This window comes from Sturnira hondurensis, unplaced genomic scaffold (genome assembly GCF_014824575.4).
Source record: "Sturnira hondurensis isolate 20B ecotype Veracruz unplaced genomic scaffold, ASM1482457v3 Scaffold0000867, whole genome shotgun sequence".
Taxonomy (NCBI): Eukaryota; Metazoa; Chordata; class Mammalia; order Chiroptera; family Phyllostomidae; genus Sturnira; species Sturnira hondurensis.
In genome coordinates this window covers 2,374,444-2,402,296 of record NW_028073498.1, presented here as the reverse complement: position 1 = coordinate 2,402,296, position 27,853 = coordinate 2,374,444, and the positions used below count along the sequence as shown (strand labels likewise).

The window sequence follows — 27,853 nt, the reverse complement described above, 5'->3', positions numbered from 1 at the left end:
GGCTATCTTCTCACGCAGGGAAGGGCCTTACGAAAGTGGGGAAGCCATGTTATCTAATGACTCTCATGCAACACACATACACACGACCAACCACTAATATCTGTTATTTTATTTTTTCTTAAAAGGTTCCATTACAAGGCCCCAGAGTAGTGCATGCAAATCAATGACCCTCAAACTCTCCACTGTCAGATGCCCAGCATAATCTGATACCAGACTGGAACCTGCTAGAGAGGCCTCTTTCTCACCTTTGAGTCCCATAAGCTAACTATGCAAATGTCTGACCTACCACACAGCTCATGGCAGCTCAGGTACATTTTACTGTCTGAACAGCAAAAACACATCAAGCTGCAAATACATTGTGTCCTTAGTGTATTAGTCCAGGCGAACAAGGCATAAAAGGGAAAAGCCAAAATCTCTTCCATGTTTCTAGGGAGATCTGCCAACGCTGTATCAAGAACTCCCTCATTTTTCGATGAGGGTACAATTTGCTTTGAGGGACTACAGGGAGGGTGACATATTCACGAGGCAAGAACTCAAGGTGTGGCTGCGGGTCACTAGCTATCTTTCCCCTGATGTTCACCCATCTCGGTAAATCCAACCTTGTGCCTGTGTGAATTCTGGGAACCGGTACCGCTGAGGGGTAGAGAATGCTAACTTATTGGTAGGTCTATGCTTATAGGAGAATATGGCCATGGAAGAATTAAATGAAAGAATTCATGGAAGAGTACGGCCACGGAAGAATTCAATCACATCAGAGGGTTTTAGTTTGGTTTAGGATAGTCAGTGATATTTTTTTCAGTTTTAAAAATATTTCTTATGTGTGTTTGTCAATGCTTTTAATTACTTAGATTGCTACCTATGGCTGATTTTGAGGAGGAGTATGCTTAATAAACTCGTTTTAATTGAAACCACCTAATTAAAAGAGAGATATTCTCATAAGAAAGTCGTTATGATGAAAAGCAGCTTTAGCAGCATTTGGGCTCCACCTGCTCCCCGATGGAGACAGCTTCTCCCTCTTCAGTCTGAGAAACGACAGACTGAGCAGGAAGGAGGATGCAGCCATCCCTGAAGCTTCCGGAATTACAGCAAGAAGGCCACGGACCTCAAGGAAGACAAGATGCCTGCACCAGGCAGCCCTTCACATGCCTGAAGGCCAACCTCCCCAACTGCCACAGCAGCCAGCGAAGCTGGTGCCAGCTGATGCCAGTAACCCACTCACGTCCCTTTGTGAACAGAACCCAAACCCAAGGGTCTTCCACACACTTTCCACCGACTCCCCATTTCCACACCGCTATTCACTACCTCTTCATTCAACCCAAAGACCCAGCAGGTGCTAAAAAAAATGTAAATAGTGTCAACACAAATAGACTATTTTTACACCACAGTGTTTTTCAAACACTTCCAAGATCAACAGGAGCCTTCCCAGAACGTAACAAAATGAATTTCAGCCCTCACACCAGTGACCAGTGAGAGTATGACCTAGAGTTAGTTAAGGGGTATAAAGTGACTTGTGGTCAGTTATTGTTCATTAATTAACTATTGTAATAGCAGGAACTCTACCCAGAGCTGAGCACACATGGGTGTAATGATGTCAGGTGTCAGTTAAGGGTTATGTTCCTGGAAACCAAAGCACCAGAGCTAAATTAACAACTTCCCTTTTTGCCCTGTTGGTGAAGAGTTCAAGTACTGCCCTGCTACCAGAATGGTCCTGGGTTGTGCTTCTTCAAACATTCCAGTTTCTTAATGCTAAACACCGGGAAGGATGAACGGAAGGGGAAGAAGGCTGATCAACAGCCTTGGGAATTATTTTGACTTATCTTGTGACTTAGGAAAGCTTCTGCTGTCCTGCCAATGTTCCACAACAGCTTCCTCCTGATCACCAAGTCCTAAACTACAGACCGGGTCCTCTGAAAAATCCCGGGTACAAGGAACTGCCAAAGCTCTCGGTCTCTCCAGGGCCGGACAGTCGTTCCAGCGGTCGGAGAGAACAGAGTGACATGTGGGCGGAGACTTTTCTCCCAAATGGTCCCACCTTGACCGACCACACAGCTAACCAAGGCCACTTTCTAAAAAGCTCACGACCAGACTGCAGTGATACCCCAGCACTGAGAGCTTAACATCCCAAGAGAAGGAACTTGCACTGAGAGGGAAACGGACCCTGGTGAAACCTCACCCCCTTCTTCCTCTCTTAAAAAGAGGTGCTGGGCTCTCCTGGATCTAAACCAGTGCCTTTCTTGGAGCACCTCTCCTTCCACTGCACATGCAGGGTGTGCCCGGCAGGGCAGAGGAAACCCCCGTGAAAGGTACCCACAGCCTAACGGGTCCAGACTTCTGCCAGAGGAGAGTAAGGTTTCAAGGAACCCACCCTGTCAGTCTTGGCTGAAGGCAGGGCCCTATATAAGGCTGCCCTGTAATACTGCATAACAGCCAAAGACCAGGCAGGAACACAAGGACCCACACGCTGCAGAGCGGGACCCAAAACAAAAATGCATTTAGTTGTATCTCAGTAGTGAAAATTTAAAGTCCCTTCTAAAGGGAAAACCCAATTTTAAAAAAGCCCAGGAAAAACAGCAAATGAATGCTGATTCTTCCCGTTCTTGTTCCCATTTTATTATTCAGCTGTAGCGGAAAACCCCCAAGTGCACAGCACGGAACAGCAGTTTCCTCCCCTAACCTGCGTGCACGTCAATTCCCACCCTTCCTCCTCCCCATCGATCCCACCAACCCTCTCAGCACCACTGGCTCCCGCCAGGTCCCTGGACCCAAAGGTGCCCTGCCCACCGCACGGTCAGTCAGTGCCCCCCTTCTGTTTGGCCAGGGTGCGCTTCAGCTCCCTCAGGTTCTCCGTCAGCACCTCCACCTCATCCAGGCGACCGCACTGCTTGGCGTCAAAGATGTACGCCTTGATGTTGTCGATCTGCTGCAGGAGGAGCTCCTCCTCGATGGGCTCCTCGCCCTCCAGCCCACTGTCACTGTCCATCTCGAAGGGGTTGGTGCAGGCGGCTTCCTCGAAGGGGTTGCCAGGAACAGGAGGGCTTGAGGGCCTCTGGTGAGGACACCCATCTTCCTCGTCGAAGGGGTTGGGTGGGGGGCTGTCTGAGTTAGTGAAGGGATTCCCTGCCACTGCCACCGCTTCCTCCTCTTCCTCAAAAGGATTATACTCCTTGAGGACGCAGGATGAAGGGCCGGAGGCAGGCTCTGCAGCAGGAGGGCTGGAAGAGCCCTCTGCGGTGGGGCTAGAGGAGTCTTCCTCATCAAAGGGGTTTAGGGAGGGCCCCTCCTGTTGCCGTGACACAGTGCTCTGCAGGAAGAACTCCTGGCCAGCGGCTGGGAGCCCAGACCACACTCTGATGGGCTCGAGAGCTGAGCTGGGGGAAGGGGTGTTAGGAGCCGCACTGCTCTCAACCGCGGAGGAGCCCAGATCCAAGGCGTGAGCCAGGTGGGTGCGAGGCTCTCTGCTGGGCTCCAGCTGAAAAGGCCTGATTTCTCGGAAATCCAAGGACCGGGTCCGTGCGTGCAGGGATGCCGCCTGGAACTGCTCCCTTTCTCGTTCCCATTCCCGTTCACGCAGCATCTGCAGCTGTTCCCGCTGCAGGTCCTCCTCCTCGGCCTGCTTGCGGGACAGCTCGATGGCCTTGTCTGTCTGCTGCTGGTCATACTCGTCCTGCAACTGCCGCAGGTTCTCCTGCAGGGTGCGCATTTCATCGGCCCGGCCCGCGGCCTTGGCCTGCCGGATAAACGACGTGATGTTGTGGATCTGCTGCAGGAGGGGGTCCAGGTCTTCACTCTGCCCCTGGCCTCCTGACAGGGGCAGCCAGCCCTCAGCCTTTCGCAAAGGGGCATTGCATGCTCGAAGGGATGCCACCTCCCCATTGGCACGAGATGGCAGGTCACTCCGCCTTTCCTCAAGCCTCCGCTGGGACTCCAGAGAAGCCTGGGGAGACATCAAAGCCAGAGGGAAGAAACACAGTCACCAGGTCAAGAGCAGTCGCACCTCAGCCACCCTCGGCACTCGCTATCGCTGTGCAGTGAGACCCCAGCTGCCCACCTCAGGCCTGAGACAGCCGACTGCCAAAATCAAACCATGCTTTTGTTTCATAACAGTACGTTAAGGGGTAAAATTCTCTCAATCTTAGAGTCACTGCCTATACACTTTTTTTTCTTTTAATATTTTATTTACGTATATATATATTTATTTATTTATTGAGCAGGGAAAGGAGGGAGAAAGAGAGGAAGAGAAACACCAATGTGTGGTTGCCTCTCATGCACCCCTACTGGGGACTTGGCCTGCACTCAGGCATGTGCCCTGACTGGGAATGGAACCAGCGACTCTTTGGTTCACAGGCCAGCACTCAATCCACTGAGCCACACCAGCCAGGGCTGGCTATACACTTCTTAAAGCACTCATCTACACTAGAATGTTACACAAAAGAACATATGTAGTATTTTCTATCTAATATTGCACATTCCAAAGTGTTCTACAAAGAACTCCCAGTGTCTGGGTTCTCTGCAACCTATGGTAGAGGGAAGGCAGCCAGTCTTGGTGGTATTCTGGACAGGAGAAAACCAACAGAACCTCTGAAATAAAAATGGAACTTGCAGAGAAAAATAAACAACTGTGATTTCTACAGTTATGAGTGAGGCCAGAACAGAACAAAAGAAAAATGGAAACTAGAGAGAGCGAGAGATTCTGATTTACCACAATCTCACAGGCCCTCCTGGGAGCCTGTGGAGGCCTCTGTGCTCAAAAGACCCTCAAAGAGAGGACTTCTGGACAAAATGGAGGCGAACATAGATACACTTTGCCTCCTCACACAACCAAAGGACAACAAATTTAAAAACAAAAAATATCCAGAACTGCCAGAAAATCGAACTGTATGAAAGTCCAACAACCAAGGAGCTAAAGAAGAAACACTCATCCAGACCAGTAGGAGGGGCAGAGACAGGCGGCCAGGATAGAGACAACATGAGGTGAGGCAGTGGCTGGCAGACCAAGCAGCCCCACATTTTTGTGCAGATAAACTGGAAAAAACAACAGGGGAGCGAGATTGACTGCGCAACATAGGGCTCCAGCATGGGGAAATAAAGCCTTAAAACCTCTGGCTATGAAATCCTGTGGGGATTGCAGTGGTAGGAGAAAATCCCAGCCTCATAGGAGAGTTCATTGGAGAGACCCACACAGTCCTAGAACGTACACAAACTCAACTACCCTCCTAGGAATCAGCACCAGAAAGGCCCAATTTGTGGCCCAAAGTGTATCTATCTTCGTGGGTAGTGACTGAAAACCAGCTGAGAGCCGAGCAAGTGGCATTGTTCCCTCTCAGACTCCTCCCCCACAAATAGCGCCACAACGCAGCCATGTGGGGTGCCCCGCCCTGGTGAATACCTGAGGCTCCACACATAAAGAAATATGGCCCTAATGAAAGAATAGATCAAAGCTCCAAAAATAGAACTAAGTGATGAAGAGATAGCCAACCTATCAGACGCGGAGTTCAAAACACTGGTAATTAGGATGCTCACAGAAATGGTTGAGTATGGTCACAAAATGGAGATAAAAGTGAAGGCTATGCAGAGCAAAATAAAGAAAAATATATAGGGAACCAACAGTGATGGGAAGGAAACTAGGACTCAAATCAACAGTTTGGAGCAGAAAGAAGAAATAAACATTCAACTAGAACAGAATGAAGAAGCAAGAATTCCAAAAAATGAGGAGAGGCTTAGAAACTTTCAGGACAACTTTAAACATTCCAACATCCAAATCATAGGGGTGCCTGAAGAAGAGGAAGAACAAGAAATTGAAAACTGTTTTCAAAATATAATGAAGGAGAATTTACCCAGTCTGGTAAAGGAAATAGACTTCCAAGAAGTCCAGGAAGCTCAGAGAGTCCCAAAGAGGTTGGACCCAAGAAAGCACACACCAAGGCACATCATAGTTACATTACCCAAGATGAAAGAGAAGAAAAGAATCTTAAAAGCAGCAAGAGAAAAGGAGACAGTTACCTACAAAGGAGTTCCCATAAGACTATCAGCTGATTTCTCAAAACAAACCTTACAGGCAAGAAGGGACTAGAAAGAAGTATCCTAAATCATGAAAGGCAAGGACCTACATCCAAGATTACTCTATCCAGCAAAGCCCTCATTTAGAATGAAGGGTAGATGAAGTGCTTCCCAGATAAGGTCAAGTTCAAGGAGTTCATCATCACCAAGCCCTTATTATATGAAATATTAAAGGGACTTATCTGTGAAAAAGATGATCAAATATATGAACAGCAAAATGACAACAGACTCACAACTATCAACAACTGAACCTAAAAAAACAAAACAAAAACTAAGCAAACAACTATAACAAGAACAGAATCACAAAAATGAAGGGTTAGCCAAAATTACATGGAGCGTTATCAGTGGGGAGGGGGTATGAAGGAGAATTGGGGGATAGGTACAGGGAATGAGAAGCATAAATGGTAGGTACAAAGTAGACAGAGGGAGATTAAGAATAGTATAGGAAATGTAGAAGCCAAAGAACTTATATGCATGATCCATTGACATGAACTAAGCAGGGATGGAGAATAAAGGTAGAAGGGGGTACAGGGCAGAGGGGAATAAAGGGGATGGGGAAATGAAAAACTGTAATAGCATAATCAATAAAACATATTTTTTTAAAAAGAGCCTCAAAGAGGAAGCCGGATACTAGCATCCCTGAGCTTCACTCACCTGTCTCTCCAGGATCTTCTTCCGTTCCATCTCTTCCTTCCTTTTCTTTTTTAGTTCCTCAAACTGTTCTTTGGTTGGCAGTGACATCAAACCAAGCAACTTTTCCTATAGGGAATCACAGAAAATTTTACACTTACACCTTTTTAGGGAAAAAATGAACCTTAAGCCCTGTAGTGAGAGCCCATTTAAGCTAAGCCACTCCACCCTGAGACAGTCACATTAATTAGCAGGAATAGGAAAAGATATAATCCCAAAATTGGGCCAGAGAGACAACTTCCGAAAGGGCCTGCCTTTTCCTTATGAAATGATCAAGAGCAGATCAAATGATCTCCCTGTTACTCACTTCCTCAATGAGGCATCTTCCCTGTCCTCCCGTCTAAATTTGTCAAGTCTCCACCTGAGCTTCCTACCACCCTTTCCATGCTTTGTATTTGTCCACAGCACTTTTCAACATAAGCTGCATATTTTAGTTGTCTTTTGTCTATCCCCCTTTCTAGCATATAAGGTTTACAAGAACAGAGCTGCTGTCTTTTTCCTGATGGCAGGATGCCCATGACCTAGAAGATTGCTCGGTATACAGTGGGGACTCACCAAATGACTGTGGGATACAGGCACGAATACAAAGGAGAAAGGGACTGACTCTCTGCAGTGCAACGTTGGAAGACTAACCCAGTAGGACTCCACTAGATCGCTCTGTCACGGAGCCGCAAAGGTAGTTAAATGTGACTCTGAGGGGCTCCTGAGGTAGAAACAACTCCACTATAACCTCCTAGCTTTAATCCGCTCTTGAATGATCAGCTGTTTCCTCCCAACCAATGGCCCAGAAAAGGTCCCTTAGGTGTCTATTCTGAGGAAGAAATGCTATGTACACCTATGTCCATCAGGCAGTGTTCATAATGGCAAAAAATGGGAGTCTATCAACGCCCAGGAAAGAGGAGTGGTTACACGAAGGATGTCAAGCACGTCAAAGCCGTGCTCTGCAGCAATGTTCAGTGGGGAGCTGTTGGGGGGCTACATAAAAAAGGGCTGTGATATAAAGTTCAGCAATAAAACGAGAAGACATAAATTTGCAAATATACACATAACAATTTATATAACAAGTGCAAATGGAAAAAATAGAAGAAAATACACCAAAATAATATGTAATGGCATTGTAGGGACATGGCATTATGTAGGGACATGGAATTAAAAGTAGTTTTTATGTTTCTTTGAAATCCAGATTTTTCTCTAAATTTGGCATAATGTATTTATAATCTTAAAAAAGAATAAATATGAAAACATAAGATAAACAAGCCATTGGCTTCATCTGCTTCCTGAATGGCAGAAGAGCAAGGGAGGTGTTTCTTCTATCCCAGGACTGGCTTTACCTGCACGAAAAGTGTAGCCGAATATCTGATCATCTTCTGCAGCCGCAAAGTGTTTGGATGTGGTGGAGGGTCCTGGTTCAAGCCCAAGGTTAAGATCTTCTTACTGAATTGGAACAAACACATCAATGTGACAAACGCTGCCAGCCTCAGAAACAAGGGTGGAAAGTCTCTGAGTCGTCAGGCTTGCATGCTGGGAAGATCTGTGGAGGACACAGATTAGAGGCTCCACGGAAGCGTACTTGAAGGCACAGCTAGTTTCTTACCCTTCTGTTTGTACCCGAGGCCTCTAACACAGCCCAGGGTGCATGTCAGACACTTGGCCATCGAGGGACTGACCACACACGCAGGGGCTGCTTTATGGCTGAGTGGCATATGCAGCCGCACAGGGTCTGGTGCTTAGACGAGCCCTGTGCTTGGTTTACTATTCTGCTGTCACCGTCTTAAAATTATTAACAATTATGAACAAGGAACTTGCATTTTTATTTTGTACTAGGCCCTGCAAAGTACAGAGCAATCCTGCGGGTATGGATGGACAAAGATTCCTCACCTCAGTTCTTCCTGAGTCAGGGTATCTCCTACACAGCAAAGGGCTGACTTAACTCCAACAACCAGTCCACAGTTAAAAAGCAGCTGTTGGCTTGAACAATCTGGGTTTCCATGCTGGTTCTACCACATTTGCCAGCCGCAGTGCCTCAGGAGAGACATTGATCCCTATTTCACAGGGTAACTTGGGTAGAACAGGTGAGCTACACTATGCGGAAATATCCAGTGATATTTCCTGGCACACAGCTAGTGTTCAACAAACTCCTATTCCTTCAGTAATAATGAACACCAGAATCCTTAACCAAAAGTTACTAAGATGTGTTGAGTGTCAGAGCTGACACCTTCCTCAGTCTCCTCCTCACACAAGCTGCTGTCACCCAGGATTCCAGGTAAGTTCAGGTCTGCTAGCCACCAAGTACCTCATTACAACATCACCTCTTCCACTGAAGGCAGCAGGTAAGACGTCACCAATCAGACCTTACCTTAAAGCATCTATTAGCTCGTACACTTTCTGCACTTCTACTCGAAGGTCATTGGCATGTTCCAGACTGTAGGTTGTCTCTCCAGCACTAAGGAGAAATCATGGTGAGTTTTTATTTTAGACTTTTAAATTTTTTATTTTCAGAAAATATACGGCCAGTAATCATTTTATTTCTACTGTGGAAAAATTATCATGAATTATTCAATATTTAATTGCATTAATAATAATTGGGCTTTGATACAATTTAGATACAACATACCTTTGAAAAGCTAAATTAGCTTATTGACTGCTGGATCTTTTCATTAACTGAGTTTAATTTTCACATCACCAATTGTTTTCATGGCTGATATACTCACTGAGCAATTTTTCCAACATCATCTAAAATGATTGAAAGATAGCCCTGACTGGTGTGGCTCAGTGGTTGGGTGGCATTCTGCAAAGTGAAAAGTTACTGGTTCGATTCCCAGTCAGGATACATGCCTGGGTTGCAGGTTTGGTCCCTGGTTGGGGCACTTAGAGGCAACTGACCGATGTTTCTCTCTCACATCAGTGTTTCTCTCCTCTCCTCTTTCCCTTCCCCTCTCTCTAAAAATAAATAAATAAAATGAATGGCCCTGGCTGGTGTGGCTCAGTGGATTGAGTGCCAGCCTGCAAACAGAAAGGTCACTGGTTCAATTCCCAGTCAGAGCACATGCCTGGGTTGCAGGCCAGGTCCCCAGTTAGCGGCATGCAAGAGACAACTGATCAATGTATGTCTCACACTGATGTTTTCTTCCTCTCTTTTCTCCCTCCCTTCTCCACTTTCTAAAAATAAATAACTAAATCGTAAAAAAAAAAAGAATTGTTCATTTACAAATCTGTCACCACCACCCCTCCGCCCCAGGTTGTTGAGTTCCAAGTGCAGTGATTGTGGCTTTTCATTATGTCCTCAGTGACTAGCACACGGCCAAGCTTAATCGGCCTTTACTGAGAAGAGAAACATTTCAGATCTTGCAGCTATTAATCCAGCCTCAGCAATGGCCACTCAGCTCACCTTCTGTGGCAGTAGCAATTTAAGTTTATCAAGCAGAAAGAGCTGCTCTGTTTACCTATTTGAAAATCTATAAAACACTACTGCCCTGACCAGTGTGGCTCAGTTGGTTGGGCATCATACTGCAAAGTGAAAGGCCACTGATCTGATTCCCAGCCAGAGCACATGCCTGGGTTTCGGGTTTGGTCCCCAGCTGGGGCACGTGCGGTCCCCGGTGGGGGTGTGTTTCCGCTCAGATCAATGTTTCTCTCCCTCTGTTTCTCTCTCTCTAAAAGTAAGCAAAATAAAATCTTTTTTTTTAAAGTAAAAGTGAAAAAAAACAGTTCTAGCTGGAAAAAATATTGGTGTATGCTGTAATATGAAGATTTAGAAAGGTTGTTTCATTATCTTTCACTGCATAGTTTGCAAAAACACCATTGGACCAGAAATAAGACTTGTGCTTTATTTCAGTATCTCCACGTCATATAATCTGAAGCTACTTCCCGTGGTCACAACCATGTCAACCAACAGCATTTCCCTCAGAGCAGCTATCACATCTGGAGTTACCTTCTTCATTATTTGTTCACATGGATGTGGCCTGTGCTGCCACACAAATGACGCTCCACAAGAGTGGACACTGTCTTCACCGTTCATTGCTATAGCCCAGCAACCAAATTAGTGCATAGAATGTAGCTAGTGCTCGATAAATATCCATTGAATGAGAGAGTAAGAGAATGAAATGCACTTCAAGCCCTTTAGGACCAGTCTTTCTAAGCAGAAGGAGTAGGACTTAGACATCTGGAAATGTGCTTAGCAATAGCAGTTCCCCAACTGGCTAGGGAGGCCCATTAACCCACAATTAAGTCTGAGGCATAAAGCAAAACACAAAACAAAACAAACAAAAACACCAGCACTCAGGAAGAGGAGTCCCTCCGTAATAAATTCATGAAGAAACCCCTCAAATTGCCAGGAACACAGCTCTCCTTGCTGGTGTCCATGTAGAAGACAGGCCTGCTCTAACGTCAAACCAATGGGCAGGGATAGGAGGAGGGGTGCAGATTCCAGAAAGCTCCAGGGAAGAAATGAGCACGAGACAGATTCTCCAAGCCAAGGATTCTCCATTTCGGAGAGGTGTATATCAGGGCCACCCAGGGTTCTTCTTCTAACCTATGCACAGAGAGGGCAGACAAATTCTTGCTCAGTGAACTGCAGGTAGAAAAGAAAATGGGTCCCTTCCCTACCGTCAGTGCTCTAAGCTAAGCACTGGTTTTCCATAAAGAGGAAGGAGGAAGACAGGGCTCTGGAAGGAACAAATATAAGGAGGGAAGGCCCTGGGACAGTCATGGCTGAGAGGGCACAAGAAATAGGGTTTGTTCCCCTTCCACTGTCTGTGCCAGGGGCTGCAGACACATAATTGTTAGGACGGAGGGGAAAAGGAACAGGGTCTACACTAGTTTCCCTGTCTTTCTGCTATTCTCTTCTCACCTCTTTTTCTCTTCCTGCGGGCTGGGAAACACCGGGAGAGGAAGGAGGGAAGGTCCTCAAAGCAACAGTAGAGGCAGGAAGAGGTATAACAGGAGGGGTGTTTTGCCACAAAACGGCTGGCTTTAGTTTTTCATGTTTTGGAAGTCAGAAATTTATAGACTCAAGAGACGGGAAACACCTTAAGGACTATACAAACAAAAAGTTCGTTCTTTACATGAGTCTGTGTAAGACCTACAGTGGGCTTAGAACACGGTCTCGGACATCATGAAGGAAAAACCAAGCTTACACCCTTTGTTTTTTGCTATTGCTATACAATATTGCCACTGTAAATGTCCAGATAAAAACACAGGTTTGATCTAAACAAGGTGCATGCATCACTACAAAAATGACAGGTACGCGACCCAGAACTAGAACAAAAGCAGACAACCCTCAAATTGAAAACACTCAATCTGATGCCATAGTATTTTTTCTGCAAGTTGGGAAAAGACTGCTGGGATCTGATTTCAGTAGTAGTACCTCAAATTCCAGCTCACACATCATTAGCCGTCAGAAGGAACAATACTCTTAAGAAAAAGTCAGGCAATTTTTTTCCATAAAGGGAGAAGGGAATGAGCTGTGATCGCTAATGAGTCTTATTAGAAATTTCTTATTAGGATGATGGAAATGTTTTAAAGTTAGTGCAGTGGTGATGGTTGTACAAATTTGTGAATATACTAAAAACCAGTGAACTACACATTTTAAAGAGGTAGATCCTATGGTGTGCAAATTATATCTTCATTAAAAAAAGGAAGATGGCCAGCTAGATTTGGCCCATGGGCTGCCATCTGCCAAGCCCTCTCTAAACCCCGACACCTCAATGCCACCTGATGTGGCACCTACCCAGGAATGAGCAGGAGGCACACTGCCCTTGCTCACCTCTGGATGCTGCACTTGGCAGTGGTGCCTGCTGCCTGAGGCCCTCCCCAAACCTGCTCCATCGGAATAGCTGGGGTCACCTCAACCTGGCTGAGGAGGGCTGTAACAGTGCGACACAGAGAGACCTGACAAAGATTCTCTGCCGTCAGTCACAGAAGAGAAGCACAGAGTTAAGATGTTCGTTTTAAGCTCCTGAAGACTTGACCTAAAATGCCAGAAGAGAGTCACCACTGAAACAGAAAACCAGAGAGGAATAGCTTACTTCAATGATGCTGCCATCCTGATGTATTCAGGAGCTTTTTGGTCAACTTTCTCCATGCAAAGTCGTAATTTCTAAGAACAAAGAAGAAGAGGTAAGTGACCTTTCTAAGGGTACAGGAAAAGCCTGCCCAGGAGTTATGCTGTATCAACCAGAGATATATTTAACATAGGCAGTTTTCTAAAACGTAAAAATTCGGGTACTGGTTTTTTGTTTTGTTACTATTGTTATCAAATTCCTGATTTACAGACCTTCTTTACAAGCAGAAAACGTTGCATGAAGGAAAGAGGAGCACGGCTTTCCAGGACACAAGTCAGAGTTTACCAAGGCAGAGAAAAGGAATTAGTTGGTACATTCTTTCTCTATCAGATGGTGCAAGACACCAGCACAAGGCATCACCAGGACTTGCTTCCAAAAAGACAGAAGCAAAAAGCACAGCGGCAATTTACAAAATGAGTTATCAAGTCATGAACTTCAGTTAAAGGACGGATATTGACTATATCTGCAACTCAGCACAGAGTTTAATTAACACCATTTCTAGCAGCCTGAGTATTTTCATGGTGATCCCAGAAACACAGCCCTTATGACTTGTAGAACTGCCAACGGGGACCATTCAGGGATCATCAGCCAAACATACACTCTTCCTCTGCTCAGATTTTGCATGAGTTGCTTCCTCTGTCAGGGATCAGCTCCTCCCCATTGCCTCCACTCCCTGAGCTTGCAGGTCTCACAGGGCCATTAGGAGGCCCGACCTCTCTGACTCTAAATCCCATGTTTTTGCACTATACTATGTTCCTTTCAAAGCAGCATACACTAAAGGTGTTCTGGGGTCACTGGTGGTAATGAGAGCTGAGGGATGTGAATGAACTTAAAGGGGAAGCTCTAAGCCTACGGGCAGTTACTCAAACTTGTAAAGCCTGACGCTGCCAAGGGAGTGTCACAGGACTTTCCTGGCCCACTGTTCACCACGAGCCCCAGCTTCTGCCCACACCCACAGAACCTGTCCACGCTGCATGGCAACCATTCTTTCTCCTCTTGCCCCTGGGCCACCAAAGCCTTCAACCTCCATTTTCAAAGAAAAGTTTCACAACAAAGCGAGGGAACAAGTTTGTAGCGCCACACCCAGGATGACTCTGTGACTCACCCAGGGCCCTAGCTGGGAAATCATACCATGCATGGCCCTTCAGCAGAAACTAAAAATAATTCAAAGGAACAACTTCCCAAATCATTCTCCAAAATCTGCAGGCATGTATGTAATGAACAGCCAAATGTGCCTCTCAAATCAGACCCAGGACTGCACACAGCAAGTCACCTCATAGAACTTCACGATGTCGGGGGTGTGCTCCTTCTCATCAATCTGCTGCTCTCTCTTGAGCAGCGTGTCCTTGCAATGCATACAGCAGCGGATCCGGTCATCGTCCTTCTCATCCAGGACAGAGCTCACGCTGCTCACACTGCTGATGCTGCCGCGGCGGGAGCCATGCACACTGTTGGGTGACTGGCTGGGGCTGGTATGGGAGCTCAGGGAATCCTTGCTGGCACTGGTGAGCTTATCTGTAAAGCCAACACAAGACAGGCAGCAGTGAGCCTGCAGGCTCCCATCACTTCACCGCCCATGACAGGAGGGGAGTCCACGGGTGCTGAAGAGGTAAGACTAGCCTCTCCTTACGAGCAAGAAGCACCCACATCTCTGCTTTCTTGGGGTCAGGTTCTGGGGTGGGAGGGCCTCCCACTGCCAGCCAGGAAAGAGCCAGACAGTCTGTCTTTGAGGTTCTGAGACCCATTCCTAACCTAGCCTTACCACCTACTGCCCCCTCCATTTGCCACTGCTCAGACACAACCCACCTTCTCCCTGGACCGTACTGACAGCTTTCCCCACTCCCGGACACCTGAGTCCTACATCTTCCAAAGCCCAGCTCAACTGGCATGTCTTCCAGGAAGCCCTCTCCTGTTCCTTGAGGTAAAAATGAGTTGCCCTTCCTATCAGCAGTTCTTACCACATCCCCCTCATGGAGAATTGTCCTTTTCTCCCTTTATGACATGTTTATGAATACCCTGAGCTGCCCTAGGAATCTGTGACTCTTTGAGGGTAGAAACAGTCTTATTCATACTTGTATCCTTATGTACACAACAGGGCCACTTCATAGCAGCTGCCCCATAAATGTTGGTTGATTAGCCCAAGAGGACAGAGGTGATAGTGTCCAAAAAAACACAGCTAATAAAGTCTCAAGTGAGACAGGGAGTTGACCTCAAGGAGAAAGGGGAAGTTCAAGGCAATGTGTGCCTGGCAGGTATCAGGGTTTGACAAAGGAAGTGTCTGCTTCTGCCCCATGTCGCGCAGACGCTCCACAGCCAACAGCACACGCAGAGTCAGCGGGCAGTGCACCTACCCCAACGTCCCAGACTTGGCCAAAAGCCCACGAGATCATCCTGAACAACTTTTAAACAACTGAGACTCAGAGTTCCGGACACCGGGTTCCATCTAACCTTTGTAACCTCATTCCCACAATTCTCAAACATGTCCCCTACACTCCCCCAACTATTGTTTGCTCATCCACTAACCTTCCACAGGGCTTTCCAAGTTCCACGCCTTTGGTCCCACTCTTTCCTCTCCCTGGGATGCCCTCCTGCCCCTTCTCTGCAATCCTAGTTGTCCTTCAAGGCACTTCCTGAACCCCATCACCTCCAGACCCTGAGGAGTCATACTTTTGCTCTCCCCCAGTCTCCAACACACTCAGCGTCTCTTGTACTGTGACATTATGGCTTATTCTATACGACAATGATCATTTGTGAATTTCGTTTCAAAGGATTTCATTTCATTTCATTCTTCAAGAAGCTAACCCTTTCCTACAGTCTCCTCTCTAAGCCTCACCTGCCACTTCTAAGCAAAGCAGATAAAAACATGGTCGGCTCTCCTGGGTGCCTGATAAAACTTCTCTCACCATACTCACATCTTTATAAAGCAATTATTTGTTTGTGCATCTATCTCCCCTGCTACACGCTGAATTTCTTGGGGGAACGGGCAAGGCCTTACCGACCCAAGGCAGGTGAACATGACCTGCAGGTCCAGTCCAGCCTGTTTCCGTACGGCCCTCGAGCCTAGTACAGTTTTTACATTTTAAAAAGTTTAAAAAAAGGAACAACTGTCACAGAGACTATACATAGCCCACAAAACCTAAGGTATTTACTATCACGTCTTTTACAAAAACAGTTTGCCAACCATTATTGCAGAACATTGTATCCCTGGCCCCTAGCACAGTGCTTTGCCTGTACTGGGCTCCATGGAATCAACAAGTGAATGAATGAAGATCCCAAACACCATTAATTTAAACAAAAAAGCTAAAAAAAAAATCACCCAGTAGTGATTAGCAAACAAGCTAGTCTCAGGAAGAGATCAGGGTGCACAGTCCCACCTCCGTGTTACCTACTTGCCAAGGGAAGGCTGATGAGCTCCATGCACTTCTTGCACATAATAGACCCACAGAGGCGGCAGTGGTGGCGGCGGTTACGAATGCTAAATTTATTACCACAGTCTGGACAAAAAGGGACATCCTGGTCGTTGACCCAAGGCACCACGGACTTTTCTATTGCTTTGAGAAGAACAAAACAAAAACCAAACAAATAAAAAAGCAAGCCATTTAAAAGAGATCTGGTCAGGGAGAAAATAAAAAGCATAAATATGAGCAAAGTTCTTAAGAGTTACCTCGAAGCTTAGCTGACTCGGTATTCGTTCGGTCAAACGCCGTGAGCTGCCAAGGAGAAGACAGTGCCAAATGGAATTAATCAGGCGATGAATACACTTTCCATAGGCAAGAGGCATCAAGGGGAAACTACCACGTCTGCATTTCTCAAGTCTCATCTGTCATCCCCAACCCACAAAGTCACAAAAGCAATTTCACATGGGATAATCCAGAAAGCACCTCCCTTTCCTTGACCCACTTCCAATCTCTTCAGTGTTACTGAGACCTTTAAGCAATAACCAGGGTCAGGCTAAGACGCAGTGGGGGTGCCTCCTGACAGCAGTGGAGAACTCCCAATTCTCCACAGTCCTCCTGGATGATCAAACTAGCCACGTATTTCTGTCCTGCAAAGAGCACATAAAGAACTGTGCCTGGGCTGGCTACCATGCCCACCATGCAATCCAACTTATACACAACAAGCACTTCTAGGGTGAAAGAAAAACAGAGTGACTTCGGCATGGAACGTGCGCTCTCACACCACAGGGCAGAACGGCCCAGCGAAGGTGTTCCCACACTACACGTTGGAGCCAGCTGAGTTCTCCCCACAGACCTAGTCACCAGCTTCTCTGTTTGCCAATGAATACTGCACACTGTGCTCCATTGTGTGGTTATGCCTGGGACAACCAGAAGAGGAAATCTGAAGACAGGAAGGTTTTCCAGCAGCCAAGTGGCCTTCATAGGAAGGAAAAGGGAAGCTGGCCATGCAGCAAGTCTGTCGACCTGGGCCATTCCTTTCACTAAAAGCAGCCAGGCTAAAACTGTCCATCACATGCTCTGTACCTCGCTGGGTGAGGCGTTTCTCTGCCAACACCAGACACAGACAGCATCATACACATAAAATACACAATGATGCAGAAATGTAATTCCCGCCCCCTAGAAAATGTATACTTGCAGAAACAAACTGCTTTAAACAACAAAAGTTACCTTCTCCAACCTGATTATTAATTTATTGACTTCTACAACATAGTGGTCAATCCTGGCAGCTCGGTGTTTCTTGAAATCAGAAAGATGGCTTCTCACAGCACCTGCAAGAGAGGAGGCGGGGAGACAGATGACTCATCATTTCTCTGAGGCAGCCTCTCTACCTCGCTGCTTATCCTCAATAAATTTTAAAAGTAAAAATTTGGGGGTTTTAGAATCTTACAAAACTTCAAAAACTAAGAAAGCACCCACATATCTTTTCTTCTTTAACCATACTCTTAACATCTAATTAAAATTTACTTTCAAGTTCTTAGGGGTGACTGTAAATTATTAACTTGTAAAATTTGCTATTCACTCAACCTTTCTGCAATTTGTGACTTCCTTCAGTTGTTTAAACAGGCAAGTTAATCAGAAAATATAGTTTAACATTGGCAACCATGAGGTAAGCTATCAAAAAGTTAGTAAGGATTCATATGCCTGAAACTTCTCTTTCCCATTTCTAACTGGCTTTCGGGTGTGACTCATAATTGCATCTGTGTAGTGTTCTTTTTACAGCCACCTTCTCCTGCCAGGATGAAACGTCTCTGCTCTCCAACATGGTGGCCACTGGCCACACATGGAGAGTGAGCACTTGAAAGGTCCTAGTGTACGGTTGAAGAAGTCACTTGTAATTTTAATTAATTTCACTTAAATTTAAAGAGCTACATATAGTTAGTTATCGTATTGGACAGCACAGTTCTAGGACTCTCCCCATTCGGAAAGATACATTCTGTAGTGGTGCTGGAAGAACACGGGAGATGACGCTGGATAAACACTTCCCTTCGTAGAGCCTGTTTCCTCATCTATGAATGGAAATGAGTGTCACTGTGCATTCTACCTCACACGGCTTTTGTGACAGGTGGACAAGATAACGCACATGAAAGTATAATAAAGCACTATGAAGGAATCCTTATCCACTGCACAGAGAGAAAATATTATATTCATGATTGTTACCATTCACAAGTTAACAGATGTGTAAGATTAGCTAGTGCAATGCTGGTGTGGCATGACCTTTTTGTTATTGAGATATTAGTCACATACATACAATTCACCATTTTAAGTGTAGCAATTCAATGGTTTTTATTGGGTTGGCCAAAAAGTTCCTTTGTTTTTTCTGTAAGATGGCTCCAGTAGCGCTTGGTTGACTCTAACTTCATTGGAAACAATTTTGTTAGACTGCATTGTGAAAGCTGTCATATCAACGTGCATTTAAAAAAACTTATCCAAACTGGCAAATTTTTGTGCAGTCTTTTTAATATTAAAGATGGAAAAAATATGCAACATTTTTGGCATATTACACTTAATTTCAAGAAAAATAAAAACACAACTGAAATGCAAAAAAAAGACTTCTGTATTATATAGAAAAGGTGCTGTGACTGATTGAATGTGTCAAAAGTGGTTTGGGAAGATTCATGCTGGAGATTTCTCACTGGACAACGCTCCATGGTCAAGTAGACCAGCTGAAGTTGATTGTGATCAAATCGAAGCATTAAATGAGAATAATCAACATTCTACCCAGCAGGAGATAGCCAACATACCCAAAATATCCAAATCAATAAAGTTATTGGTAAAAATGAAAAATGTGTCTTTTATTATATGGGAAAAACCATATGGACTTTTTGGCCAACCCAACAGTATATTAAGAGTTATGCAACTATCACCCAAGTATATTTTGGAATGTTTCCATTATTCAAAAAAATATTATTTTGAAAGTATATGATACCATAAATCTGTGCTACATAAAATTAATTGCACAAACCAGTGACTCTTAGTAGGGAGGTAACGTCCTGTAAGAGAGGAGACAGCCCAGTCAAAGGAACTGCACCTGGGCTGATGCCACAGACCTGGATTCCCACCCTGGTTCTGCAGTTTCCCAGATGTCTGATCCCAGGCAGGTCCCTATGGGGTGCAGTGAGTATACATGAGAGCACACAAGGAGAGCATTTAATGCAGTGCCTAACACAAAGCAGTTGCTTAGCTCATGCCTGTCCATTTTCTGACCCGCACCCCCAGGACATAAGGTCCACAAGAAGCGCAGACGATTCTGGTTTGTTGATGCCTCCTAAGCCAACTCTTAAGACATGACATAGAGCAGAGAGATGTTCAATAAGCATTTGCTGAATGAACAAACAGAATTTCTCACCAAGTTCCTGGGGTTCCCACATGTAAGGATCAACCCCTCCATAACTGAAAGACTCATATCCTTGGGTCCCTGACTCTGCTCGGTCATCTTCTCGTTTCAACAGCCTGTTCTTTGCTTTTTTCGCCTTCTGGACAAGACCTTGAAAAAAGGAACAAACACCATAAATGAGTCCATGAAGAACACCCAGTAAAGAGTACAGGGAAATCTCAAATCACAAGAGTTGAAGAAACAAGTATGCTTTGTGTAAAAATGCTCAAGAAATTTTTGGATCCCAAATAAAATGCAATAATAAGTATTCAGCCACTATATTACAAATACCAGAGCAACCCATTTGCTTGTCAGTATTACAATTAGTTGGTTTATGGACCCAATGTAGAGCTAAATTACTGCTCATGGCCAAATGTAAGAGGCCTAATTATTAAACAGAAGTGTTAAAGTCAAAATCAGTATGGGGACCAGGGTGATGCGAGTGTTTTTTTCCTATATCTTAATTGGGAATGTAGTACATGAGTATATAATTTTTAAAAACTCACTGGACTGTACACTTAAAAACTTATATGTGTACTAAACCTCAATTAAAATAAAGTTTTTAAAAGTCAAATTCTACAACACTAATTTATTTACCCTAGGGACTCGAGTAAATACTTCCTGTTTACCTCCAGGATGAGATTCGGCCAAACCATCACCCGGGGGCTGCTGTTCTCCACAATGCTTAACTGTACACAGAGTTCTTCCCCCCGCCCCCCNACTTAAAAACTTATATGTGTACTAAACCTCAATTAAAATAAAGTTTTTAAAAGTCAAATTCTACAACACTAATTTATTTACCCTAGGGACTCGAGTAAATACTTCCTGTTTACCTCCAGGATGAGATTCGGCCAAACCATCACCCGGGGGCTGTTGTTCTCCACAATGCTTAACTGTACACAGAGTTCTTCGCCCCCCCCCCACTCTCTTCCAAATGTATGAGTGAGAATACTGAGAAAAAGCTTCAAGATGCAAATACAACACTGACAACATAACACAAAGAGCACCGGCCTTGGTAAGAAGAGAAAATGAATGTGCCCTGGATTCCTTGCATGTAAGCACAAAACAAAGTACTTTCAAATACATTATGCCAGACTGTGCTCACACTTAAGGCACGTGTATCCCTACTTACAAATGAGGACATGACTCCAAAGAGGGGGAATGATCACAGAGCTTATGGGCACCAGGGTTAGAACTGGAAACCTCATGTCTGAAACCAGAGCCCCAGTTCTGCCCATACAGCAATGACTTGAAAACTGCACCTCCATAGAGGAGGGGTTCAGCCACCTGGGCTGTGAGAGGACCTGCTATTAAAATGGAACAACAGTCAACCAGTCTCAATTCTAAGTTGCTCTCATTAATTTTCTTAAATCTTGGGTGACTGCTGTCCTTTTTTTGCCACTAGAATCCAGTAGAAAATATCAGATTTAATATAATATAATTCTTTTATATTTAATAGATCAATACTTCATGGAGTTCTCATGATTTTGAAGTGCTCTATCACTTGAATAACATTAAAAACATACCCATAGCCCTGGCTGGTATGGCTCAGTGGATTGAGTGCCGGACTGTGAACCAAAGGGTTGTGGGTTCGATTCCCAGTCAAGGCACATGCCTGGGGTGAGGGTCAGGTTCCCAGTAGGGAGCACGTGACAGGCAACCACACACTGATGTTTCTCCCCCTCTGTTTCTCATTCCCTTCCCCTCGCTCTAAAAATAAATAAATAAAATCTTTTAAAAAATACCCATAGCTTTTCAAATGGAAATGCAGATATGGAGGAGCTTCACAGGCAGGGAGTGAAATTCATAAGGTTACAGACACGTCTCTGTTAGACATTCAAGCTAATAAGCAGACTCCCCGATTATCAGTCACTTTTGCTTTCTCCCACTGGAAAAATAAGATCCACCACAACTAAAGGACACCCACTAAAATATATAAAAGTAATCTTTCTTCACAACATGGGAGAGGAGAGGAACTGATATAGCAAAGGATCTAGCAGACAGGAAATTGGAATTAGCAAACACCAATTCATTTTTGCAAACAAGACTAGACTGTGTCAAGAGGCCCATGCCAAAGACGCATAATAATTAAACTGCCAAAGGTTAAATACAAAGACAGAATCTTCAAAGCAGCAAGAGAAAAGCAGTTTGTTACCTACAAGGGAGCCCCCATAAGACTGTCAACTGATTTCTCAAAAGAAACTTTGCAGGCAAGAAGAGATTGGCAAGAAATATTCAAAGTGTTGAAAAGCAGGGACCTACAGCCAAGATTACTCTACCGAGGTAAGCTATCATTTAAAATGAAAGGACAGATACAGAGCTTCTCAGACAAGAAAAAGCTAAAGGAGTTCATCATCACCAAACCATTATTATAGGAAATGTTAAAGGGTCATCTTTAAGAAGATCAAAAGTATGAAATGGCAATAAATACGTATCTATCAACAACTGAATCTAAAAAATAAAATAAACAAGCAGAACAGAAACAGAATCATAGATACAGAGAATGTTTTGATGGTTGCCAGATGGAAGGGGGATTGAGGGAATGGGTGAAAGAGGTGAAGGGATTAAAAAGTACAAACTGGTAGTGACAGAATAGCCACGGGGACGTAATGTACAGCACAGAGTAGCCAGAGAACATACATACATAACTCACGGACATGGACAACAGTGCGGGGAGTGCCTGAGGGAGTCCAGGGGGACCTGAGCTGAGGGGGACAAAGGGGGAAAAATTGGGACAACTGTAATGGCATAAACAATAAAATACAATTAAAAATAAATAATGATGGCTAAAAATAAAAGACTAAACTGTGTCAAGTTAAACAGGCAGTCCATGCCATTTAACCTTTAGGAGGCAAGGAAACTGGTCTGGCAACCTTCCTGGGGTGGGTGTAGCCCTTCAACAGGGGCCAGTTAGGAACAATCCGTATGGTTTGTTTTTTTTTTTGGCAATCCCGTATGTTTTTAAAAACACAAAGCAGAAGCCAAAGTTAATTCTCAGCCACCCCCTCGTCTATGTCACTGTAGATGTCCTAAACTGAAGCTGAACCAGGGCTGGGGCCCAAACCCACTACTTTTTAGTAATGATCAGTTTATATTTTCTTATTTGAATTGTCTCCAACTTGCTTAAACTAGCCATGTCATAAAATTTCTACAAAATCAAAAGACCAAATGAAGAAGTTATCTGCTTTTCAAAGGATTCCTCAAAAAGCTTTGATGTACATCTTTAAAACTTTGCTTTCTTGAGTCTGAAACACAAAAAATTACAACATAATTAAGAACCCCTTCCCAATGAAAGAATGCTTAACTCAGTCCCTCAGTTCTTCTGCGGGGGGGATGGAGGGAGAAAAACAAGGGAATACCCTGAAGTTTCTTTCACAAGGAACATTTCCACCCTATTTAGTATTCCCTAAACAGATTCTCATGTCTATTACTCCCCAAATAACCTCAATTTTCCTCTAAGAAAAGGGGTACTATAAAAGGAATTTGAGGACATTCTCTAACCTCTCTACCCACTGGCATCAAAGTCTTGGTGATACCACAGTATAGGATCTGGTTCAGCTGACACTAAGTATGGCACTCACTGAAAATCTTGCAGGCCCCTCAGGTGTCCAGAGGAAACTTAGGTAATCTGTTTGTTTTCAGCTGCATTACATGCTATGGTCGGAATACAGGGCCTCACATCATCAGTGATGCCATATGGAAAGAACAGCACTAGCCTCTGAGGAGATAGAAGACCTAGACTCAAAGCCTGGTTCTACCAATTCCTGTGTGACCTTGGATATATTATATAACATCTCTGAGTCTCACTTTTTCTCTGTAAAATGACACCAACCACCTTCCTGTGGGGTTGCTGGAGAATCAAATGAAACAATGTAAAAAAAAACTCTGAAAACTGTAAAGCACAAAAGATTTTTTTTGGAGGATGGGGGGCTTCCTAATAATTACAGCTTTGCACCAGCCTCCATAGCCAGAACCCACCTGGTCCATCACAGCCCTCAGGATTTTGAAAATATTTTAACTTGTCGTGTTTTTTTTGGACAGAAGTTGTAAGTGCTAATGCTTTTAGCAACTGTTTTTTTCTGGACTAAAAAATGTAACATAGTGTGACTGTTTGATTAGAGTGCATGTGACTCTCATGTGTGGGAGCCAAAGTACACGTAGGAATCTATGATCATTCTTCCTCCCAGCCGACAAAGATCTGTGAATACAGCACCCAGATCTTTTGTCTCATTGCCTCCAGAAATGCTACAAGCTGTAAGAAGCAGGTTCACTGAGTCAGTAAGAATTGAGTTCCAGAGCAGCAGCATCGTATCTATGGATCAGAATCTGAAGTCCAAGAAATGAACACTATGCACACAAAATTACTTTGAAAAATTCTTTCTGCAACTCTCCAGGACCTGAGTCCTTGGAAGCTCAAGAACCAAGTTTTAACTTTTTGGGTTGTTTTTCTTAGCTTTTCAACTATGACCTGCCTTTTCCTGGGCTGCAGAGGACAAGGTCTAGTTGAGGAAAGAAGTATGGCAGAAATGCTTAAATTTGTGACAAGTAAATGAGTCAATAGTATACCTCCACTTTCATAGCAAAGGAAAGGACTTCCACTCCAAAACCCTCTTGGGCTGACAGTCAGATAATTTAAATAGTCTAGCAAGAGACAGCAGTGCACAGTAATTGTGTTTATTAGGTTCGAAGCCTAGCACTGCATAATTTGTGACTTTAGGCAAATTATCTATGTCGGACACCCTTATCGGTAAAATGGGGCTCATAGACACATAGCTATTGTGAGGATTCAACGAAGCTAATGCATGGAAGACTCTGAACAACATCTGGCACATGGTAAGCACTAGATATATGTTTATAACTATTAATATTAATTTATGACTATCACGCTCTGGTGGCAACATGAAAGCTGATGAAAATTACTCTGTGAGTTAAAGCTCCTGCTGACAGAATGGGATAAGCAAGATCCTCCCCTCTTACTTCTAATTTGCCCTTTGACATCGTGGTCTTCCCCGGAGTGCTCTTCCTCATAATGTGACTGAAGCTGATAGAAAGACTGCAGGTCCTTCAGGCACAAAGGGCAGAGGAAGCCCTCCCGCACTTCCCCTGGATCATCCAGAGAAGCCATGGGAGTATCCCTCTCAACCCCCACAACGCAGGGCCCTCATGCCAAGTCAGCCTGATTCCTCCACAAGGAACAGGGTTCCGGCAGCATTAGCTTAACCCAGCAGCACACTGATGATGCGGAAGTGGCATCATGGTCCTGGATGACGTTTCCTCTCTGGAGAGAAGCCTTGAGAAAGGAAATAAGAGGGGGGAAAAGTCAATCAGTCAAATCAGCAGCAATTGAGAATTCTCTTTGTTTTTTTTTTACAATTCAGTAAAGGTCCTTAATGTTTGTTCAGCACAAGTTTGAGAACACAAACTGCTTTCTCAGCTCCTTAGACGAAAACACAAAGCTTAAGACAAGAAAAATCACTAGACAATGGTAGCTCTAAATAAAGTGGGAAACACAGATTCTTGAACATAGAAAGTAAAAATCAACTTCAACAGCAAACACAATACTAAGGCAATGTGCTAACATTTGTTCCAAATGGTCCAACTTCATAAGTTGTATACCACGGGGAAAATGTCTGAAGTACTTATCAACAAACAGAAGTTTTTCTTTCACTCTCTCTGTACCTTGATTATTTACTCAACCACATGTACTGAACTCTTGCATCTGTGTCAAAAATGCAACAACGAGAAAGAGATTGTGTCTGCCCTAAGAAACAAAACCAAAGCAAACAAAAATCCCAACATCAGTCTAAGGAGGTGCATTACAAACCTAGTGATCAAAGATAAAAATCCATTTTGTGTCTATTTGTAGAGCACTCTCTCTCCAATGAACTTAATAGATTTTATAAATCAGTAACAGCTGAGCAGGAAGCTTAATGTTCTCACTGCTTCAAATACAAAAGGATTTGGTTCTTAAACAATTCAAGGCTTAATAAGTTACATTACGGTTTTACTGGGCCATAGCAAAGGCACTTCCAATGTCACCTCAGAAAGACTCCAGCCATAAGGAGAACCCAGACAAAATCATTCCACAGAAGCAGAGGAATTTCCCCCCAAGAGCTCAAGGCCAGAAACCAGAGCACAGAGTGAGGGGGAATGTATGACCCTCAGCTTTGGGTGGACTTGCCTTACAGGGCCACTGAGGAGGGACTGCCAGGACCTCAAAGATGAAGGGTGACAGTGTGTCCACAAAAATAAACAAATGAAACACCAGATCCTGTTTTTTTCTAAGAAACCCAGTGATAAGTAGATCGCAGCCCCTTGACACATGGTAAGCACTAGATATATGGTAGTCACTGAAATAGCAGCTCCAGTTCCCTCCCAGCCAGTGGTTCCTCTGAGGCCTTAACTCTGACGGCCCTCTTCCTCTCTGCACACTCACCCCTAAAAACCGCAAATCAAACTCATACACACAGAGCCTTCACATCTCAATCCAACCTCAGTTCCTCAAGCAAATGCCTCTTACTTGAGGCATTCTGACAGCCCCTCCACTTCTTTGCAGCACTGAAGTCAGTTACTAGTCACAAGAATATAAAGTAGCTGAATACCTAAGACTGTAAGCTCAGTGAAGGCAGAGACTGTGTCTATTTTCCCCACCATCGCATCCCCACGGTCTAGCCCAGCGCTTGGCATGAACCACGAAGACATTCAATAAAACTCTAAGATCATATATAATCAAACACACACCACAAGCCACATAAATCTACCACAAACCACCAAGCCAGACCCAACAACCACAAGGTATGCAAGCCCTCACAGTCTAAACCATGTAAAAATACAAATAAAACCTACCTACCTTGCACCTACACCTCCAGCCTGAATGCTGCTAGGCAGATTAGACTCCTCATCGCACGGCCGCCCTCATCACGGCCTCAAGACTGCACACAGCCCATCTCAACGCGGTTATGCACACGTCGCAAAACCACACACAACACGAAGACTCAACTCCACACAGCAGACATGACAACTTCGCACACCTCACAGACACACAAATCGCTACAAACAACTCCACACAAACTCGGACTCCCAAACGTCTCAGTCGCACACAACCAGAGAACCGAACACCACCATCCAGGAGACGACCCCCCATGCAGCCGCCAGCCGCACAACCAAACACAACCGTACACGCCCCAACCACACAACCAAACAGAGCCCATTCAAGGCAAGCACTCACCCACGAACCGGCCCGAAAGCCACATCGCCCACCACGCAAGTCACACCCACCACAACCCGGCCATCCCAGACCTTCACGGCTCGCGGTCTCCGCGCCTGTGGGGGCGCCGCCGCCCCTCAGGCCAGGCCGGCCCAGCCTTCTGTACCTGGTCGGACTTGCGCGAGCTTACAGGCCTGTCCAGTCCACCGCCCAGGCTCTGGGCCTCCACGGTTTCTCACACAGCCACGGACATCATCCCCATCGGCCGCTCGGCGCTCGACAAGAGCGCCTGCGGCGGCGGCGAAACCGGAAGGCAGGCTGACGGACGCCCGTGGAGCGCCGAGTCCTCGAGGGCGCGAAGTGGGCGGGCGTGGATTCGGACAGCGCTGGGGCACAGGCGCCGTAGGAACTAGCGGGGTGGCCTCCGAAATTTAGTGACGTTTGCAGGTCTCGGGTACTTAAGTACAAGGTGTGAAAGCCAGCCGGTTTCTCTCCACTCGTTGTGCCGGTGGAGAAACGGAATCCTGTGCATACAGTAATAATTCTTTAGATCTTGACCAAGGTGTGCAATGAATGAGGCACCGGTGGTCTTTAATACCTTCCAACTACAGTCCTAAACTAGTTCGAGTCAGTTAAAGTTCCTGAGAGCTACAGATAAAAGGAGACTTGGAAAAATGTGGAAATATCCGTAGGAGAACCACAGAAGAGTGGGAACTTAGAATGAGAGAGAGTATCCATCTGTGGCATTTTCAAATGCAAATCGCAGCGAAGGGGTAGGGGAGGGAGAATTGGAGAAAGGTGGTCAAAAACTAGAAATTTTTGGTTATAAAATATGTACGTACTAGGGATGTAATATGTAACGTGATGACTATAGCTAGCACTGCTGTATAATAAGAGTAAATCCTAAAAGTTCTCATTACAAAGAACGTTTTTTGCTTTATTCTTTTTATTATATCTATATGAGAAGATGGATGTTATCTAAATCTCTTGTGGCAATCATTTAACA

At 44.8% G+C, this 27,853-nt stretch overlaps 1 protein-coding gene across 3 annotated transcripts; it reads right to left on the bottom strand.

Moving 5' to 3' along the window:
- Positions 1-94: 94 nt before the first annotated feature.
- On the bottom strand, positions 95-27,152 carry RBSN (rabenosyn, RAB effector). 3 transcript variants are annotated; one of them, XM_037051116.1, is made up of 12 exons: positions 27,014-27,152; positions 24,618-24,930; positions 19,614-19,751; positions 17,435-17,535; positions 16,474-16,519; positions 16,199-16,360; positions 14,083-14,324; positions 12,774-12,844; positions 9,104-9,190; positions 8,079-8,181; positions 6,712-6,816; positions 95-3,934 (listed from the first exon to the last, which is right to left on the bottom strand). In XM_037051116.1, the coding sequence occupies exons 2-12, from the start codon at positions 24,763-24,765 to the stop codon at positions 2,789-2,791; spliced, it is 2,349 nt and encodes a 782-aa protein (XP_036907011.1). In that variant the 5' UTR covers positions 24,766-24,930; positions 27,014-27,152; the 3' UTR covers positions 95-2,788. The 3 variants fall into 3 exon arrangements, with proteins under 3 accessions (XP_036907011.1, XP_036907018.1, XP_036907028.1); XM_037051123.1 differs by lacking the exon at positions 27,014-27,152 and adding an exon at positions 26,491-26,838; XM_037051133.1 differs by lacking the exon at positions 27,014-27,152 and adding an exon at positions 25,465-25,738.
- Positions 27,153-27,853: the final 701 nt, after the last annotated feature.

What these genes read in the sequence shown, in the direction of transcription:
- RBSN (XM_037051116.1), bottom strand. Translation starts at nt 24,765, where the DNA reads ATGGCTTCTCTGGATGATCCAGGGGAAGTGCGGGAGGGCTTCCTCTGC. An exon ending in ACATCGTGAAGTTCTATGAG is followed by an intron (nt 12,845 to 14,082) that starts GTGACTTGCTGT and finishes CTTTGTTCTTAG; the next exon opens with AAATTACGACTTTGCATGGA. An exon ending in AGGATGGCAGCATCATTGAA is followed by an intron (nt 9,191 to 12,773) that starts GTAAGCTATTCC and finishes ATTTCTCCTTAG; the next exon opens with TGCTGGAGAGACAACCTACA.